The sequence below is a fragment of the Selaginella moellendorffii genome, unplaced genomic scaffold (genome assembly GCF_000143415.4).
Source record: "Selaginella moellendorffii unplaced genomic scaffold, v1.0 SELMOscaffold_28, whole genome shotgun sequence".
NCBI lineage: Eukaryota > Viridiplantae > Streptophyta > Lycopodiopsida > Selaginellales > Selaginellaceae > Selaginella > Selaginella moellendorffii.
In genome coordinates, this window is record NW_003314289.1 from 621,553 (window position 1) to 639,995 (window position 18,443).

Consider the following 18,443-nt stretch of genomic DNA (forward strand, 5'->3'; position numbering starts at 1 on the left):
ATCGTCTTGGGCACCCTGCTGTGTCCCGCAAGAGGTCTGTCATGACACTCTTCTAAGGCTACCTTCCTTAGTTCCCCTTCTAGAACATACACCCTCGTTTTCTTGTAATAGATGAGTCTGTTGCGTTCTGCATAGCCTGTTTTCTCTTCCGTTGGCAGCTCACCTCTCTGGTGAGCTTCCCGTGCCTCTAGATTCCTCAGCAACCAAACTTGGCCAAGGCATTGGCCCACCGACCTTGTTTCCCTCTCAGGTCGGGCTGTGACAAGACGTGTTTCGTTGCCACATTGTCCGGGTAAACCTTGAAGTGTCTCCCAAGGTAGTGTCGCCACTCCTTGAGTGCCTTGACCACCACAAAAAATTCCTTCTCGTGGGCAGGCCACTTCTGTTGAGCCTTGTCCAACTTCTTCGAGAAGAACGCTACTGGATGGTTTTCTTGCTTCAAAACTGCGCCCAAGGCAAAGTCCAAAGCATCCGTTTCTACCTCAAAGTCCTTACCAAAGTCTGGTAATGCCAACACGGGAGCCTTCCTGAACTTCCCTTTGAGGTGGACGAATGCCGCTTCGCATTCTGCTGTCCATACCATCTTCCCTTTTCTTGTTTGGTCCGTTAAGGGCAGGGGTACTCTCGAATAGTGTTTGATAAACTTTCGATAGTAGTTGCATAGCCCCAAGAACGCCCTCAACTTATGTACATTCGATGGTCGCTCCCATTCCTGGATCGCTTGGACCTTCTCCAGGTCCACCTTGAGCCTGTCCTGGCCCACCACATGCCCGACAAACTTTACCTCTTGTTGAGCAAAGTCACATTTGCTCTCTTTAGCATACAGTTTATGTTCCCTTAGTTTCTCAAACACCTTCGCTAAGTGTTCGGCATGCTCCTCTAGCGTCTCACTATAGATCAGGATGTCATCAATATAGACGACCACGAAGTGATCCAGATAGGGTACAAAGATATGGTTCATTAATGCCGAAAACGTTGCCGGCGCATTGCACAGCCCAAAGGGCATCACCAGAAACTCAAAGCTCCCATACCTGGTTCGACAGGTTGTCTTCTCGACATCTTCCTCTGCTACTCTGATCTGGTAGTATCCTAACCTCAGGTCAATCCTCGAGAAGTATTTTGCCTTTCCCAACCTATCGAACAGGTCCTCAATCCTGGGCAAAGGGTACTTGTTCTTCTTTGTATACTTGTTGAGCAACCGGTAGTCTATGCACATGTGCATAGATCCATCTTTCTTTTTCACAAATAACACCGGCGCCCCATACGGCGACTTGCTCAACTTAACATACCCTTTGTCCACCAGCTCCTCTAGTAGGCACTTGAGCTCCTCGAGTTCTTTCTCGTTCAAACGATAGGGGGGATGAACCACCGCCTCAACACCCTTGACCAGCTCAATCTTATGTTCTATCGGTCGTGCGGTGGGCAACCCCGCCGGTAACTCCTCCGGCTTGGTATTCTGGAATTGGTCCAACACCCGTTGGATCACTAAAGGTACTTCTTCCGTTCCTGTCTTTTTGTCACTCTTCACCGACAGTAAGCACAAAAATGCTGCCTTAGTTCCTTTAGTGAGTTGTCCTCTCGTGGACACCAGGTTTAAGTAGGATTCTTTGGCCTTGCTTTGCCCTACCTTTAGATCCTGGGTCTCCACCCTAGATCTTCTTCCTTGGGCATTCGCCAGTACCACAAGGTTTCTACCTTGTCCATGCAGGGCTACCACGAACCGATTGAACCAGTCCATTCCAAAGATCACGTCAAATCCCGCCATGTCCAATATGGTGAAATCCATGTCCACTTTCCATGTCCTTACTTCGACTCTCGCTTGTCGAAGTACCTCATTGGTGCTTTGGCTACCTTGAACAAACTCTATAGTCCTTGGTTCGCCTAGCCATTGCACCGTTAGTCCGGCTTGCCAGACTATGTCTGCAGCCACAAAATTATTTGAAGCACCCTTGTCAATAAGGATCTTAACAAAGCTACCTCCTAGCTTCCCTCGGAGGGCTAGCAGATGTCGCGAACGACTCTCTAACAAAGTTGCTCTTGTAATGAGTAACTTTGAGTTAGGGACTGGATCACATACCTTAGTTTGGATTTCACCCGACTTGATGGCCATATTGGCTCTAGCCTTCTTCGGGTAGGGACATTCCCTCAAAAAGTGTCCCGCTTCACCGCAGTTGTAGCATACGTTGTTTCCCATGCTACTATACAACTTGACCTTCTTATCCGTGGGTTTGTCTCTTTTCGCTTGACTCCCCCACGTACTCGCTCGCTGGCCACCGGATTTGCCTTTCCGGAACCCCGAGGACTCATTCTTAGAGAAACTCTTCTTGAATTTCCCTCTACTAAACGTTCCCCTTGGTTTGGCCCCTTTGCTAAATGTGGATCCTGACCCCGTCATTTTCCCCTTTCGCAGGTTATCGTTGAAATGCACCTTGATGGCCGCATCCAACGCTTCCTTGTAGTTGGTCGGGTTCCACCGCATCACTTCACTGCGAGCCCAGGTTTGCAAACCTGATATAAAGGCATGGAACGCATCCATATCCCCCATGTCTGTGACAAGTATCCTCTTTGCCATAAACCCATTCACATACTCTTGAATGGTTCCGGTCTGCTTCAGCCTACTCAGCTCGTCCCTTAGATGTAGAGTAGCATTCGGAGGAACGTAAGTTGTGCGGATCCTCGCCTTCATCATTTCCCAAGTGGCCACCGGTCCTTCGTTGGCCTCTGTCATTCTCCACCAAGACTTGGCATTATCTACCAAGTATGGTTTTGCACATGGAACCTTCTCCGAGCTCGATAATCGCAACGCTCGGAAGTAGTCCTCCATATCGTAAAACCAATCCTCCACCACCTTATAGTCATTCTCTCCCTTGAAGACCGGTGGGGGCTTTGGTTTGTACTTGGGAACTGCCTGAGGGACTGATTCCACTTCGGTTTGTTCGACCTTGTCTGGTTTTGCCTCAGTCCCTGCCGAAGGGTCCACACCTTCTACACTGCTAGCATCCGCAGTCTTTTGCTTTTTCTTCCGCTTCTCGTCACGTTTTAGCTTGCGTACGAGAGTCTCTAGTAGGGCATTGGTCTATGCCAATTGTCCTTTTAGAATGTCCAATCGAGCCTTGGAAGACCGAACCTTGCCACCGGACTCCTGTTTGGAAGTTTCCTCACTGGAGTCCTCCTCATGCAAAGATTCCTCATCCATAGCCTCTTGTTCGACCGGAGGCTCCAGCTCTGGCAGAGGTTCCGTCTCCACCTGGGTTCGCTTACGCCCTGCCTTTGCCATCTCCCAGCAATCCACCTCTATCCTTCGCTAGAACAGACAAAAAGGCTCCGATACCAAATTGTAAACCACAAATTTTTCCTTTCCAATTTGCCAGCTTACCTCGTCTATCCGACCAACACTGCCTCGGCTTGTGCTAAGTTCCCTTGCCAAGGTTCTCGCCTATGGTACCAGCTCCTACTTGGTCCTACTTGGTTTCAGCTACTCACTACACGAGCAATGGAGTGTTAGCCATCCATCTACGAATTCCCAAATCTCTCCTAATCCCCCTCCCCGGGTTAGGCTGGACTTAAAGTTCGGCTACACTCCCCGCAGGCACAAGCAGCCAAGCACACCAAGCCTCTAGATTCCTAACACCCCTTGGTACCACAAGATTTGATCATGGGACCCTCTAAATCCCAAGCCTTGGGTGCAGCACTTGCTTCGGGACGTCGGGGCGAAACACCGTGGCCTAACGGCCCGGTATAGGTACCTCTACCCCCCCACCTCCATCCCGAAGGGAAGGCCCAAGCCCCTAGGAAGGGCCAAGACCAATGAGCCACAAGGTACTCAAGTGGGGCACCACTCCACATGAGCCGGGAGCACCGTAGTCGGTTTCCCTTTCGAGAGTGGGAGCTGCTCTTGAGCACTTCCCTGGGTGGCCCCTCCGGCACCACTCAAGCCCATGCTCACTCCCACCCAAGGCCCCTCGGCCCCAGTCTCAACCTCAAGTCGGTTTGGAAGCCCCACTGAAGAGTTCCTTCAAGACTGGTTCCTGGACCTCACTATCCCTACTATACTTTTGGAACCCCCTGCAGCCCCCCCCCCCCCCCCCCCCCTGGGAGACGCATGGCTTTGGGCTTTCACCCCTTGAGCTGTATTAGTATTTGGACTTAGTCTCAGAATCGATCTCAGACTTGATCTCGGACCTGTCTTCGGACTTGGTCTCAGACTCGATTTTGGACTCGATCTCGGACTCAACTTCGGACTCAACCTCGGACTCGGTCTCGGACCCGATTTGGATCTCGGACTCTGTCTCGAACTCGGTCTCGAACTCGGTCTCCGATTCGGTCTCGGACTCGATCCTGGACTCTATCTCGAACTCGGTCTCAGAGTCGGTCTTGGACTCGATCTTTGACTCGGTCCCATCCGATGAACTCTTTGTCATTTCGGTCATGCTTTCGAGGATCCTTTAGCCTATGACATCTAGGGGAGTCGGTTCCTTACAGAATCACTCTTAGATGATATGTTATTTATAGTTAAGTATTATTAAAGGATTAATCTCGGATACTAAGTATAATATCTTTGACCTTGGTTAACTTGATTGCTAAAGAGCTTTGAATAGTGATTCACTCTTGCTTTCTTTTAATTTTATTCTAATGTTTTTGAAATGATACTTTGTTGTTAACATTGTTATGTTGAGATTTGAGTGAAATGAAATGTCTTTCTATAGGATTAATATTGAGTTTCATTAGTATCGATGTAGATAGTATTAATGATTTGGCTGTAGTTTTGTGTTATTGACATTCATGCATTTGTTAGTTAGCAACTATATTGACATTCAAACAAGCTGAGTGGCAAATTTGAGTTAGTTGTGTTTTAGACGAGATTGTTTAATAGGGTTGAGTTTTGGCTTTTCCTTGAAAAGTGATTTATTCATAGACTATGCTAACTTCACGAAAAGAGTTAATGATCAATATTAAAGTTGTTAATTCTTTATTAGATTTAAGTTGAAGATATATCAGTCATTGATGATTCTTTTTGTGCTTGTTATGAAGTAAGTTACGTCTTGCTATAGAAGATGGATTCATGGAGAATCGTTTGGTGATCACTTGTTCAGCATAACTTTGTTGTGTTTAACTTTTGAATTAGTGCAAACATACTCTTAATTGTTTTTGGCATTATGAAATTTAACTTCTGGATGTGCTGAGAAGGATATTGTGGGTTGTACTATGATTTTTTCTTTGGCATTGATATTAGTTTATGCGAAACTTGTGATCATTGTTAGGTGAGACTTGGCTATAAACCTTTTTCAAGCTTTTGGTTCTTTGAGTTTTATATTCATTGTTCCTTGGGGAAGGCATTTTGGCTCATTAGTTTCGATATTGAATTTAGTATTTGTATTTGGCAATCATTGGCAATGATTGACTATCATTTGGGATAATTAATTATCCTTGTTAAAAGTTTTATTTGATTTTTGTTGATGTAGAATGATTTGCTATTTTTTAGGATGGTGGATTCTTTCTTCGACAATGATTATGCATCTCTCTATTGATGGGATGATTGATGATTTTTCATGATAATTAGTTGTTTTCTTTGATGGCTTTTTTACTTTTTGCATTACTATATGTTCTTTGCGGTTTGCTCTGGACTAGTCTCTTGGGTTTGAGATATCGGTAGGATGTTGCTGATGCTTGCTTAAGAAACTTGAGTTCCTTAGTATAGTTGACTAAAATCTATTTAGATTAGCTGATATGATCATGAATGAATATTTGTTTGTTTTGCAACATTTATTTTGTTCTATTGATTATTTGTTACAATTTTTTTTGATAGATTGGATGATATTTCCTTTGGGTGATGCATTCACGAGCATTTTACTTGTTAATTGATGATACTTTGTGTTCTTTGAATTGTCTTTTATAAATTGTTTGGCATACTATTTGCAAACTTTGATAGTTAAGGTTTATTATTAAGTGTTCTTGATGATATATTTGTTATTGAATTTTGTTAGATAGTGAATCTTATATTTTCCAATTATGATGATCTTGGTGGTTTCTAGACTATAATTTTAGTTTATTGGATGATAATTTATTTGGAATACTTTTGTGTTCTAATCTAGATTTATTCTTTGATATTGTCCATCTTTTGATTTTCTTGTTTGGGCTAGTATAGGTAGATTGGATTCGAAACTTCATGTACATAGTGAAATTTCTAGTCACAGAGTAACTACTATCAACTAATCACATCACCTACCTCTCTTTCAATGTTCTTTATTTTGTTTGAAAAAGGTATGCCTATATAAACAACTTTAACTACATTTAACTTTAACTTTACACTTATAGCAGTAAAGGTGGCTAACTTCATTGGATATTTCTGTAGGCTCCTGAATTTAGACTTTCCGGAAGGTCACCCAACCCAGTACTATTCAAACCCAAGGACGCTTAACCCCAAGTATCCCAAGACCCTTAACCAATTAAAAAAGGAGGTGCACTTTTATTCATAGGCCCTTTCCCTCTATATTTAAACCCTATAGATCGTCTCTCAAGTCGTTCTCTTTGGTTGCTTACTATTTCCTTGTTGGCAATGGCCAAAAGGTGTTTGAGTTATAGCACTTTGCATTAGATAGAGAGATTATCCTAACTCATTTCAATTGGTGCATTTTTTATAAAATATAAACACCATGAACTTTTTCTAAAGTTGTTTCCTTAGTGGTGGTCTAGACTAAAGTATGTATTAACAAGGACATCGATCTTCCTTAAGGGGGGGAGAGTGTCATGAATATGACTGCGAGTATCAAAAATTACCTATTAATGAATTCTTTTAGATATTCTTTCTTTACTACCATGACAACAAGAAGTCAGTATTGCTGATCCCTTTTTTAGTCTCTGCCTAAACTAGTTGAGAAATTGATCTTCACATGTGTATTTGACCAGATAAGCACTAATGATGGAAATCCTAAGTTGTCATTAGTTAAGCATACTTAACACAGTGATGAGAAACCTATGTTATTAGCTTGCACTTGCTACTGTTAAGAACCTCGTGATATTGAGTTTGGTCCCTCAATACTGACCAAATGATAGCTTACTATGTCTGTCAAAACACTCTCGCTACCATGCCCCTTGTGTTGTTTTATTTGGTCCCATTAGCTATTTATGGAAAGTGTCTAAATCTACTAATTGGGCATATCTATGGAATGTAGAGATTATCCTGAACACAATAATGTTGTTTCTACTTCCAAATTCACAATATAGCGCCATTCCATATTTAGTAAGTTTCATGTTTGTCCCACAGACTAACTCTTGGTTGTTTAGGAGTTTTGCTCCATTCCTTCATTCAATGGCCCAAGGCCCTAAAACTCATGTTCTATGTTGTTGTCCTTGAACACGTGCTATGTAACACGTGGCATATAGTGGGTTTAGGTCCACTTCGTGGTTATCCTATAATAAATCACCATAAGATAAAGAGTGAAAACCATATATACTACATCATGTGCTAGTGGAACATAATTTGGATCCTAGGCATTTAGTAGTAGAACTAAAGTTTGATCTTGGCTATTTAATTATGGAACTAGAGTGTGATCTAAAGCTTCCTCAACCTCTCCATCATTACTAGCATTGCCATTATTACTAACATTGATAACTTCCTCTTGGTTTAGTATAGGGGTTTTCTTCCTTAGAAGCTCCAACTCCTAAAAGCAATCTATCTTTTGTGCTTTTGGAATTCTTACAAATATTATTGGTTACATTCTGCCATCCCTTACACCCTTTGCAACAAATCAAGTGCAAATAAGTGCCTCAAATGGCATGCCTCTATATCGAAGATACCTGTAAATAATATATTTAAGAAAGATCTTAGAAATTGTGTTATACTTATAAGCCATGAAATAATGCTCACCATATTGACAATCATAAATTGTCATCCTTGTCAATCTTTATAAGTTGCCAAGCCTCCAAATGGCTAATAAGCATGTTATCGAATTCAAGGGACTTCCTCCTCTAAATAGAATCCCAATTATTTATGATCTCAGGTGTGACAGTAATGATCTCTATTGTTTTTGGTTTGCAAAAAGAGACTAAAAACATATTGATATTCATTATAAAGCTATTTTGCTTGAACAAACTCTATGTCTTAATTGACATACTTGGATGCTATATACACAAGGTTTGTCTGCTATAAATAGTATAAGGGGTTTCCTAGATCAAGTCATCAGGGCCTAGCCATTTGAGCACTTCAAAAGCTTTAGCACAAATTCTAAGTTAGCAACATTTAAGGAGTTGAGAGCAATTAATAGATTATCTAAGGTTGTCCACTCTTCAATCCTAATTGCTAATAAGCCATTCCAAGTTTAGTAAAGGAAAAAAGTTATAAATATCAAGGTGGTGGAGAAAGTAATTGGTTATATTAGGGAGATGGATGAAGAACTCTTTTGTAAAGTAGATCTATCAAAGTACAAAACAATATTGAGGTATTATAATAAGCATGAGCTTAAGTTTGGTATTCTACAAATTTAACCACAACTTCATATAGTGTTTAGTAAAGTTGAGATAAAAAAGGACAATGATGAAGACTAAGGAGATAAGACAAACGATGCAATAGTTAAAAAGTTAGCCAATATCTTGTATTCATGTAACACTTTTATCACTTTCTACTCTTCAAGTTTTAACTTTCTCTATTTTTCAAGTATTTCAAATTTGTGTGGAAGGCAATTCCAACTATTGTTGAGCCATGGTTATGCCTTACTTCACTTACCTATTAGGGACAAAGAAACTATCTAAACATACCGGAATAACTGTCGCGAATGTGACTTCAGGTATCGAAAATTACCTGTCGGTTAGTCCTTTCGGATATTCTTTCCTTACTGCCACGACGGCAGGAGGCCGGTATTTCTGGACCCTTTATTAGTTCCTCTTGTTCAAGTGTTAGTAAACTGGGCTTAGCATCTGTACTTGGCTAGATGAGCATAAGGAAGGAATTCCTAAATGTCTATTTAGTTGAGCATACTCGGCCTAGCTTGTTAGTTCTCTTTTGCTCTGTCTTGCACTGGCTTGACAAGAACCCTTGCGTATTGAGATTAGTCCCTCAATATCTCTGGATGATAGCTTACCGTGTCTACCAAACACCCTCGCTATCATGCCCTTTGTGTTAGTCTCATTTCGGTCCCAAATGCTATTTATGGAAAGTGTCTAGATTTGCTCATTTGGCATATCTATGGAATGTAGAGATTAGCCTGAACACAATGGTGTTCGTCCCGTGTCCAGATTTGCATTCTAGTGCCATTCCATATTTAGTAAGTTTCGAGCTTAACTTTGTTTTTTCCATCTAATCTTGAGATGGAAGAGGTCTAAGGTTCAAAAAAAAAGGAAGAAAGTCTTTTTGCAAACTTAGGTCGAAGGCATATATCAATAATCTAGAAGAAACACCAAAGGCACTTACCCACTTTGTTGTCAAACATGGGGCTATGGAAGACTTGGCCGAAATAGTCCTTTAAGAGGGGGTATAAAACATAAAATAAATACATTAATGAAGATTCTAATAATAACCTTGAGATTAATAAAAATTTACAAAACTCTAGATATCAAAGCTTTCAAGCAGCATAAGTTAATTTTCACAAAGTTGAAGAAGTTTATATATTGCCACTCTTAGAGTTCATCTATTAGTGAACTTTCATATTGAGCAAGTAAAATTTTCCTTTAATCTTTTTGGTGCTCATAATTTCTTAGACTTGGTTACCCTTGATTTTTTTTTTGCTTCATTGCAGATGGCACGGGGTTTAATGAATTAATATGACAAGAGTAATCCAACCCAACTTTATTTTGGCATTAGCCTGCAAATGAATTTTGTAAAACTTTTAGGCTGTATTTAGCTTTCAGGGCAACACTGTATCATGAAGAAAACTCTTAATAATATACCACCCCATATGAAGGCTGTAATTGAGTTTATGGAGATGCATCTAGAGCATTATAATATGTATGTTAAGAAGAAGTCAACTTTCATATCAAAGCTTGTTGATGATCATGTATAGAAGAAGAGAGAAGCAAAAAAGATATGAGAGAAGAAGAAAGTTATGTGTGGATTGTGTGTGGATTGAGATATAATTTGCTATAGCTATAATAATATCTGGTATTTCAAAATTACAACATAAGGTATAGCTATAATTATTAAATAATCTAATATATAGTTATAATTTATTTGATTTAATTTATTACATAAGAATATTCTTAGCATAAAGAAATATTTGGATGCAACAATGAAGTTAAGTGATGCTTCAATGGGTGATCTTGAGGAAAGTTAATAATTTTTAAAGAGAACAGCAAGTGCCAAGACAAAAAACATAAAAGATTAAATTTAAGCTAGGAAAAAACTAAGACACTGGTATAAGTCCAAATTAATTTGTAGTTGTTTAATATAGAGTAAAGCTATGATAACATTTGGAGCTCTAAATGTATTAAGAAGGAACCAAATGATAAATATTATTACAGGGATTTCAGCTTTAATTTCACTTATTTCCTCAGTTGATATACCAAGAGGTCAAGTTGTAACCAATAAAATTCAAATAAGAAATGACAATCATGGCGTGTATACTATTACAGTTAATTATTGGATTTTTAGTATAACTCCTGGTAAGACTTTTGGTGAATGTTCTGTAAATCCAGCAGGTGATATAGACAATGGAGCTATTATAAAAAGGGAATTAGAAAATCTAGTTACATTTTACCAAAATATATTAATTAACTCAGGCTCATCTTTTGTTACAATTATGACAAGACTATATGCTCTTGAGTATTCAATTGATAATTATAGACCATTTCAAGCACAAACTAACAGGCTTCAATATATAAATTATTATCAGTGTTTTGCTTTTAATAGTATGCTACTAGGTGGTTATTTTGATATGCCCTACCAATATTTAAGTACTGAGCATTTTTTGATTTCTCCAAACAAGAAAGTAATTTTATATTTACATAATAGTTGTAATCTTGTTTTATATATAGGTAAATATAAAATATGGTCTACAGAAACATCAGGCCATGGTAAAAATTGTAAATTAAGACTACAAAGTAATGGAAATTTAGGATTATATTCAGAGGATGGTATTATAATTTGGTCTCCTAATAATAAAAGCTGTTTTAATTGTTTTTTAAATATATATTTTATTGTTCAAAATGATTGTAACTTAGTTTTATACCAATCAATAAGTAAAGTACTTTCTACTCATCAGCCTACTGTAATTGTTTTATGGGATTCTAAATCTTATCCATGTTTGATTAATTAAAATTTATAATACTAGAAAATAATTTCTTAACTTGATCTTAAAGACAGTCAAAAATAGAACTGCTAATTTTTTATAATTTTTTTGTGTATATCATACACACTTTAAATAATTTGCTACACATTACATGCAGCAATGATTGGTTTCCTTAATAGTAGGTTTATTCTTATTTATTAAAATGGAAGTTTATAATTTATAAACACAATATTAATCTTATTGAGTATCAACCATTAGATGGTAGAAGAAACTAAAATATACTAGAAAGTGTTTAGAAAAGTTTATAAATTATAAACGTATTTATAAATTATAAATATAAGATTAATCTAAATAAATAACAACCATTAAATAATAAAATATTCTAAGCATATTCTAAGCATATTGTAAGCATATCCACTACCACCCACTCCCTTATAAATTTGCTAAAGCAAATAAAAAATTCTTGAGAGAAAATTTAAAATCCCCAATCAGAAGATCACTGTTAGTGCCAAATTCCATAGAGGCCAAACCAATAATTCAGTCAATGCTTTTGAGTTGAATAAACTGCATCTACATCTTCTAGTTCCAGTAGTTTATCGATCAAAGCCCTATTCATTTCCATTGCTTCATCATCAACCTGTAAAATCAAAAGAAAATGGATCAATCCAATGAAACATGGAAATCTCTTTCATACCTCCACTAGCTCAGTTGGTACAAGCTCTAGACCCGAATTATCCATGTCAATCGAGAACCCCGCATCCTTGAGCCCAGCTTTGACACGCCCGAAATCATCCATCGCCGTTATCACCTTGAAGTACCTTACATCAACCAAGTTCCTTATTAAACTAAAAAAAAAAGAAACACAGAATTCTACAAAGAAAATAGCTTACTTCTTCTCCTCTGGACTTTCACCGTCCTCCAATTCAGGTTCCACGACGTCCTCAGCTCCAGTGTCCATCGCTGCAGCCAGAAGACTTTCGGAATCCACATTGCCTTTCACAGCCACGACTCCAGCCCGTTTGAAGTTGAAGAGGACCGAGCCAGAGGCAGCCATTTTGGCATGGCTCTTTTTTATAACATCGCGAACGAAAGAAGAAGCTCTGTTCGTGTTGTCCGTGAGAACTTCCACCACGATTCCAACACCACCAAAGCCGTAAGCCTGCATTGTTTCAAACTCTCTTGCAGCGCAAACAAAACGCAATGTGAGTTACCTCATATGTGATCTCCGTGAAATCCTGCTGGTCCTTGTCTTTCGCTTTCTTAATGTTGCGTTCTATGAGATCTTTCGAGACATGAAGCTCCTTCGCTTGTTGCACTAGCGCTGCCAGTGATAAATTCGATGACAGGTTTGTCCCGCCTTCCTTCGCCCTGAAAAAACCGATCCAATTAGCAACAAGCGAGAGAAAAAATCACAAATGCGATACGCTTGCGCTATCTCTTTGCCAAGCCTAGCATTAACTTTGTTTCTCTTCAAGCCCTGTGCCGCCTGCAGCACTGCTGATTACATTAGAAGCTTCAGACGAGAAAGAAAACGCTAACCTTCCTGTCCGCAATCTTGCAAGCTCGCCTTCCCATTTCCAGAAGAGCAGAGGTCCATAGACGCTGAAAACAACTCGCATTTCCTGCGGTGCTGCCATGACGAACATTTCCGCGATGTGCTCTCAAGGCAGCGACAACTGCCTTCATTTGCAAAACCCTAAAACCCTAGAGATCGAGAAGGAAGCATTAAGTAAAACACAAGAAAAAAACTTGCTATAGAATTCATGATGATACTCCAAAACATCTTTCATCCCGTCCCACAAAGGAGGTTGTGAAGAATTTCTTGAACATAAACATGGTGGCTACTGCTGGAGGATCATCATCCAATGTTGCGGGGAATAATGCAACTGGAGAGGTCCATTCTGAGCCTGATGCAGAAGCCATGTATGTGCGAATGAGTAACAAGCGTCCATGCACTCAAGAATCTGGATAAAGACAACAGCAACAACATCAATACTAGCAGCAATAGCATCACAAGCAATTAAATAGTGGTGGAAAGCACACTGATGATGGACTTTCCTTGCTTGAACAATGTAAGGGAAAGTTTGGACCAAAGTGCTGTCATGGACTTGGACACGAGGTGAAGGATTGCCCATCTCTCAAGGACATGAAGCAGAAGAATTGTACTCAAGCAAACATTGCTAAATTTGAGGATGGTGAACCACATGAGAATGAAGGTATATATTTCTTCATGAATTTGTATATCCTATGATTGGATCACAGTGGATTGGTATACAACGCACCATTTGTCAGAAAATAAGTTTGCTTTCTCAACACATTTGAATGTATACATCTGGCAGTTTCTAACCTTTTGCTGTAAAGATACAACGTTTTACATTATGCAAGTTCTCGCTTGGGGAATCAATTCTTCATCAACATGTCCGGACTGAGTGAGCCTCTAGCAACTGGACCTTTCTTCAATGGGATTTCGCCATCTTAGTCCCCTGATTCACTCGGTTATAAAGTCATTTGTAAGGTTTTGCCCGCAGGTTCTCTGAGAAGTCTCAGCTGTTGCCACCGTTACTTGTTCATTGTCATGGAACCCTGCCATTAGCCTGGGAAACCTGGTGAGGGACAGTGCTGTCAAGACTGGCACTTTATTTGCAGTGGACAGAAGTTCGGTAATCAAGATAGAACTCATCGAGAAGCATATCCTAAGGGAACTGACTCGTGAAGCCCTTTGGCTATTATGGCTTCAGGTGAACCAAATCCGGAGCAGCAGCTGGGAATGCTTTGGTGAGCACTTTCAAGTTCTTATGCTTTATGGCTTAGCATTTACTTTCTTTTAATCCAGCACTCTGCTGCTGCTTTTGCAACTGTCCATCTAGGGATTCAGTAGCAATGCGGTCACAGGGGTTCACAGGTGCAGTTTCTGTGGAGCTGTGATTGACGTGGCTGGTCCACTAAACAACTCCAACTCATGAAAGATTGTGGGGAAAGATATGTTCATTGCAGGCTTGACACTAGAGTTGAACAGCACAGCGCATGAACTTCTCGGTTGGCTCCAGGAAATTTTAGTGAAACTATAAATAAGTCCCTTTTGACCTTTTATTATGTTTTGAGTAGAAGCTGAAAAATTGAGCTTGTAATATATTACAAACATTATAAAGTTCTAGAGGATACTTTTGTCCAAGAACTTAAATACTTGCTATGTGCTATAATAAAGAGGATTATCAAAACATAAAATAAGATAAAATTTATTTGTAGAAAAAGTAATTTTATCACTTCTTTAAATCTATACTATTGTGAGGGCCAAGTGTACGGCTATGATGCCATATACTAATATTAGCGTAGTGGATTTTGGTAGCTGTCGGATTGGTTTCAATCCGGACCACTCGCTCCTGTATATAAGTTAGGGTTTTTGGGTTAATTGATATGCACATTTCTGTATTCCCTTTCCATATTCCATGCACTCACATTGGTGGAGATGAGGGGCACCTTTGATTGTCCCTGGGGAGTGCTTGGATTTGGGATTTCGGTTTAGATCTAGCTTTTGCATTGTCTAGATCTAGCTTTTTCCATTTCCTTTCTTTTGTTCTTTCCTTTCAGGATTTTGGTTTAGATCTAGCTTTTTGCATTGTCTAGATCTACCATTTCTTTCCAGCTTTTTGTCATTTCTCTTCTTTTGCTCTTTCTTTCTCATTCATTTTCATGGCCGATCCCCAATCTCCTCCTTTGACTCTAGAGCAGCAGTTGGTTCAATTGCTTGATGCTATGCGCTTGCAATTGAACAACCAAACTCAGTTGATGGCGGCGTTCACGGCACATGGTACAACTCCTCCTGCTTTTGGTGCCAATCCTCGCGTTCGGCCGGAGTTCTTTCGTGGGAATCCTGGGGATGATGTGTACCATTGGTTTGATCACTTCACGGTGATTGCCACATATCATTCTTGGGATGATGCTCGACGTTTGCGTGAGTTCCCCACATGTCTTCAAGGGACGGCATTGCAGTGGTACAATGGATTGAGCGCAGCTACTCGTGGCGATTGGAGTGTTCTTCCGGACGTCTTCAAACACGCCTTCGGACACGCCGACGATTGTGATGATGCCTTCCAACAATTGCATCGTCTTCGCCAAGGGCCATCTGAGTCAGTGATGCAATTTGGCGTTCGTTTCCGAAGTCTTTTTCTTCGTGCGGAGCCAAATATGTCGGAGCGGATCAAGCTAGGAATGCTGTGGCCAGCACTTCGTCAAGATCTTGTCGGACTTGTGCATGCACTTGCTCCTGCCACTCTTGACGATGCTCTTCGCTTGGCACAACGTTATGAGACGTCGCCTCTTCCACTTCTTGCTACACGTCCTTCAGCTCCACTTCCTATGAGTGATGGTCTTGTTCCCATGGAGGTTGATGCTGCTGCTACTCGAGTCCAAGGACAAGGGCAAGGACGTGGTCGTGGCCGTGACATTCGTTGCTGGGCGTGTGATGAAGTTGGTCATACTTATCGGCGTTGTCGGCGCTTTCTGGATTGGCGACCTCCATTTCCTGGGTGGAGACCTTGGCGTCAGCAACGTCCCGTTGGTGCTGCTGCGGTGGAAGGTTTGGATACCGAGGTGCATTCGGGAAACGAGGAGTCGCGCGAGTAATGGAGGGACCTTGTGCGAATAAGTTAGTGACCCCTCCATCTTTCTTTCGGGAGTATCATCAAGGGGTTCACTCGGCACCGGTTCATCCAGTGTTTACTTTCCAAGCTCGTTTTTATAACAAGAGGTCTCCTATTCTTCTCTCCGTGTTGGTTGATACAGGTTTGAGTTTATCTTCTATTGCTCGACCTGTTGCCACACGTTGTCGTCTACACTTGCGTCATGCGGCAGATCCAGTTTTCATTCTTTATGGCAACGGCCGTACACATGCATGTGCACGAGATGAGGCGGACCTGGTTGTGCGTGTGGGCGATCTCGAGCTTGAGTTGCAGTCGTTGCGGGTGGTGCCGAGTCAAGCTTTTGACCTCATTCTTGGTATGGATTGGTTGCAGCACAATCATGCCAAGTGTGACTTTGAGGCTTTTCCCCCTTGTCTCATACTTCCTTATGTTTCATCCATTCCTCTCACTTCTGTACCTCTTCGTCCCTCTACTTCTACCTCTGCTTCCATTACTTTTGTTCCCCCATTATTTCCTCTTGTGTTTCCATCTTGTTCTGCTCTTCCCTTTTCCGATCCCTCCGATGATCTTTGTGTTGCAGCTGTTGACCAGTTCATGAAGGAGTATTCTGATCTCTTTGAATTTGACCTATCGTCTGGGGCCAAGATTGCCACACATCATCCCATTCCAACCGGGGATGCTCGTCCAATCAAGGTTCCTGTTCGTCGTCGGTCACCCAAGGAGATCAAGATTTTACGTGCAAACGTCAAGGAGATGTTGGAGAAGGGTGTTATTCGGAAGTCGCAGAGTCCTTGGGCATGTGAACCTCATCTTATGACGAAGCCTGATGGGAGTATTCGTTTCTGCATCGACTATCGTCCGTTAAATGAAGTGACGATCCCGGACGTGTACCCTCTTCCTCACACTGCTGATCTCTTGGATTGTCTAGGGCGAAGTCGTTGGTTCACCAAGCTAGATCTTGCTTCTGGGTATTGGCAAGTACCGATGGTTGAAGACGATATTCCTAAGACTGCTTTTCGTACACCATTTGGTTTGTACGAGTTTTTGGTGATGCCGTTTGGTTTGAACAATGCTCCAGCAACTTTTCAGCGAATGATGGACGAGGTTCTTTGCGATATGCCGGAGGTGACGGCTGACTTCATTGATGATGTCTTGATCCACTCGGAGGGGACGTGGGAGGAGCATGTTCGTGATGTTTGTAAAGTGTTGGATCGGCTACGCGACGTTGGTTTAAAGCTGAAGTGGTCGAAGTGCGTGTTTGGGTCCAAGGACACAACTTATCTTGGGTACCGTATTTCTCGTGAGGGTTTGCAAGTTGATCCTGACAAACTTGTGGCTGTTCTAAAGTTCCCTACTCCGAAGTGTGTGAATGATGTGCAGCGCTTTTTGGGTAAGGTGCAGTATCTCGGTCCTTTTGTGGATCATCTTTCCGATCGCACTTTACCATTGCGAGCGTTGCTGAAGTCATCAACGTCATCTTTCATCTGGTCTCCCGATTGTGAGCGGGCATTCGTGAATCTCAAAGAGCTATTGACGACTCCTCTGGTTTTGGCATATCCTGACTACACTCGACCTTTTATTTTGCGCGTGGATGCTTCTGACATTGGTCTTGGAGGTGTGTTGATGCAAGAGAGCTCGAGTGTGCCTGGTCAGCGCCATCCCATTGCATACATAAGCCGTACATTACAACCAGCGGAGATGAACTACTCCACGACAGAGAAGGAGTGTTTAGCAGCAGTCTGGGGTTTCGAGAAACTTCATGCCTATCTACATGGTTCTCGGACGTTACTTGAAGGTGACCATGCTGCTGTTACTTCATTATTGAAGCGGAAGAACCTGGTTGGTCGTACGGCTCGATGGGCTTTGAAGCTTCAGATATATGATTTCGATGTTGTTCATCGCCTAGGGAGTTCTATGGCTGATGCTGATGCCCTTTCTCGAGCTCCTCTTCCTTCTCCACTCACTTCTCATGTTTCTGACGAACCTATTGTTCCAGCATCTGTGGATTTTCTAGATGAGGATTCTGTGCCGTCGGCGGTTGCTGTCCTTGACGTTCAGTGTCCACAGGGCGTAAAGCAAGATCTACCTTCTCTGGATGAGGTTCGCGAGGCTCAAAAGATTGAGCCGTGGATTCAAAGGCTTCGAGATGGGTTTGAGAATCCTGCATCACTTGCTGATGACTTGCCTTTTCGGCATTTACATTCTCAATATCGCCTTGAAGATGGCCTTCTTTATTTTGTGGGGACGGATCCTGATGCTCATTTACGGCTGGTGGTGCCTTCGGTGTTTATTCCGCGGTTTCTCCATGCCTACCATGATTCTCCTATTCTAGGTGGGCATATGGGACACCGTCGTGTCACCGAGAAGTTGCGTAGATCTTTCTATTGGCCAGAGATGCGACGTGATATTATCCGGTATGTGCGTAGCTGCGTTTGGTGCCAAGCTCGTAATACTCCCCCTTGTGCTGCGGAAGGACGGTTGGAGTCAATTGCAGTTTCTCGTCCGTTTGAGTTGGTGGCGTTTGATCTTATGGGACCTTTTCCGCGATCGACTGCTGGCAATGAGTATGTTATTATTGCTTCTG

The 18,443-nt window shown here is 41.4% G+C and overlaps 1 protein-coding gene across 1 annotated transcript; it reads right to left on the reverse strand.

Annotated features, from left to right (window-relative positions):
• Positions 1-11,752: 11,752 nt before the first annotated feature.
• Positions 11,753-12,910, reverse strand: LOC9630062 (probable transcriptional regulatory protein At2g25830). The gene is made up of 6 exons (XM_024680693.1): positions 12,759-12,910; positions 12,644-12,705; positions 12,431-12,587; positions 12,110-12,378; positions 11,914-12,037; positions 11,753-11,856 (listed from the first exon to the last, which is right to left on the reverse strand). The coding sequence occupies exons 1-6, from the start codon at positions 12,903-12,905 to the stop codon at positions 11,761-11,763; spliced, it is 855 nt and encodes a 284-aa protein (XP_024536461.1). The 5' UTR covers positions 12,906-12,910; the 3' UTR covers positions 11,753-11,760.
• Positions 12,911-18,443: the final 5,533 nt, after the last annotated feature.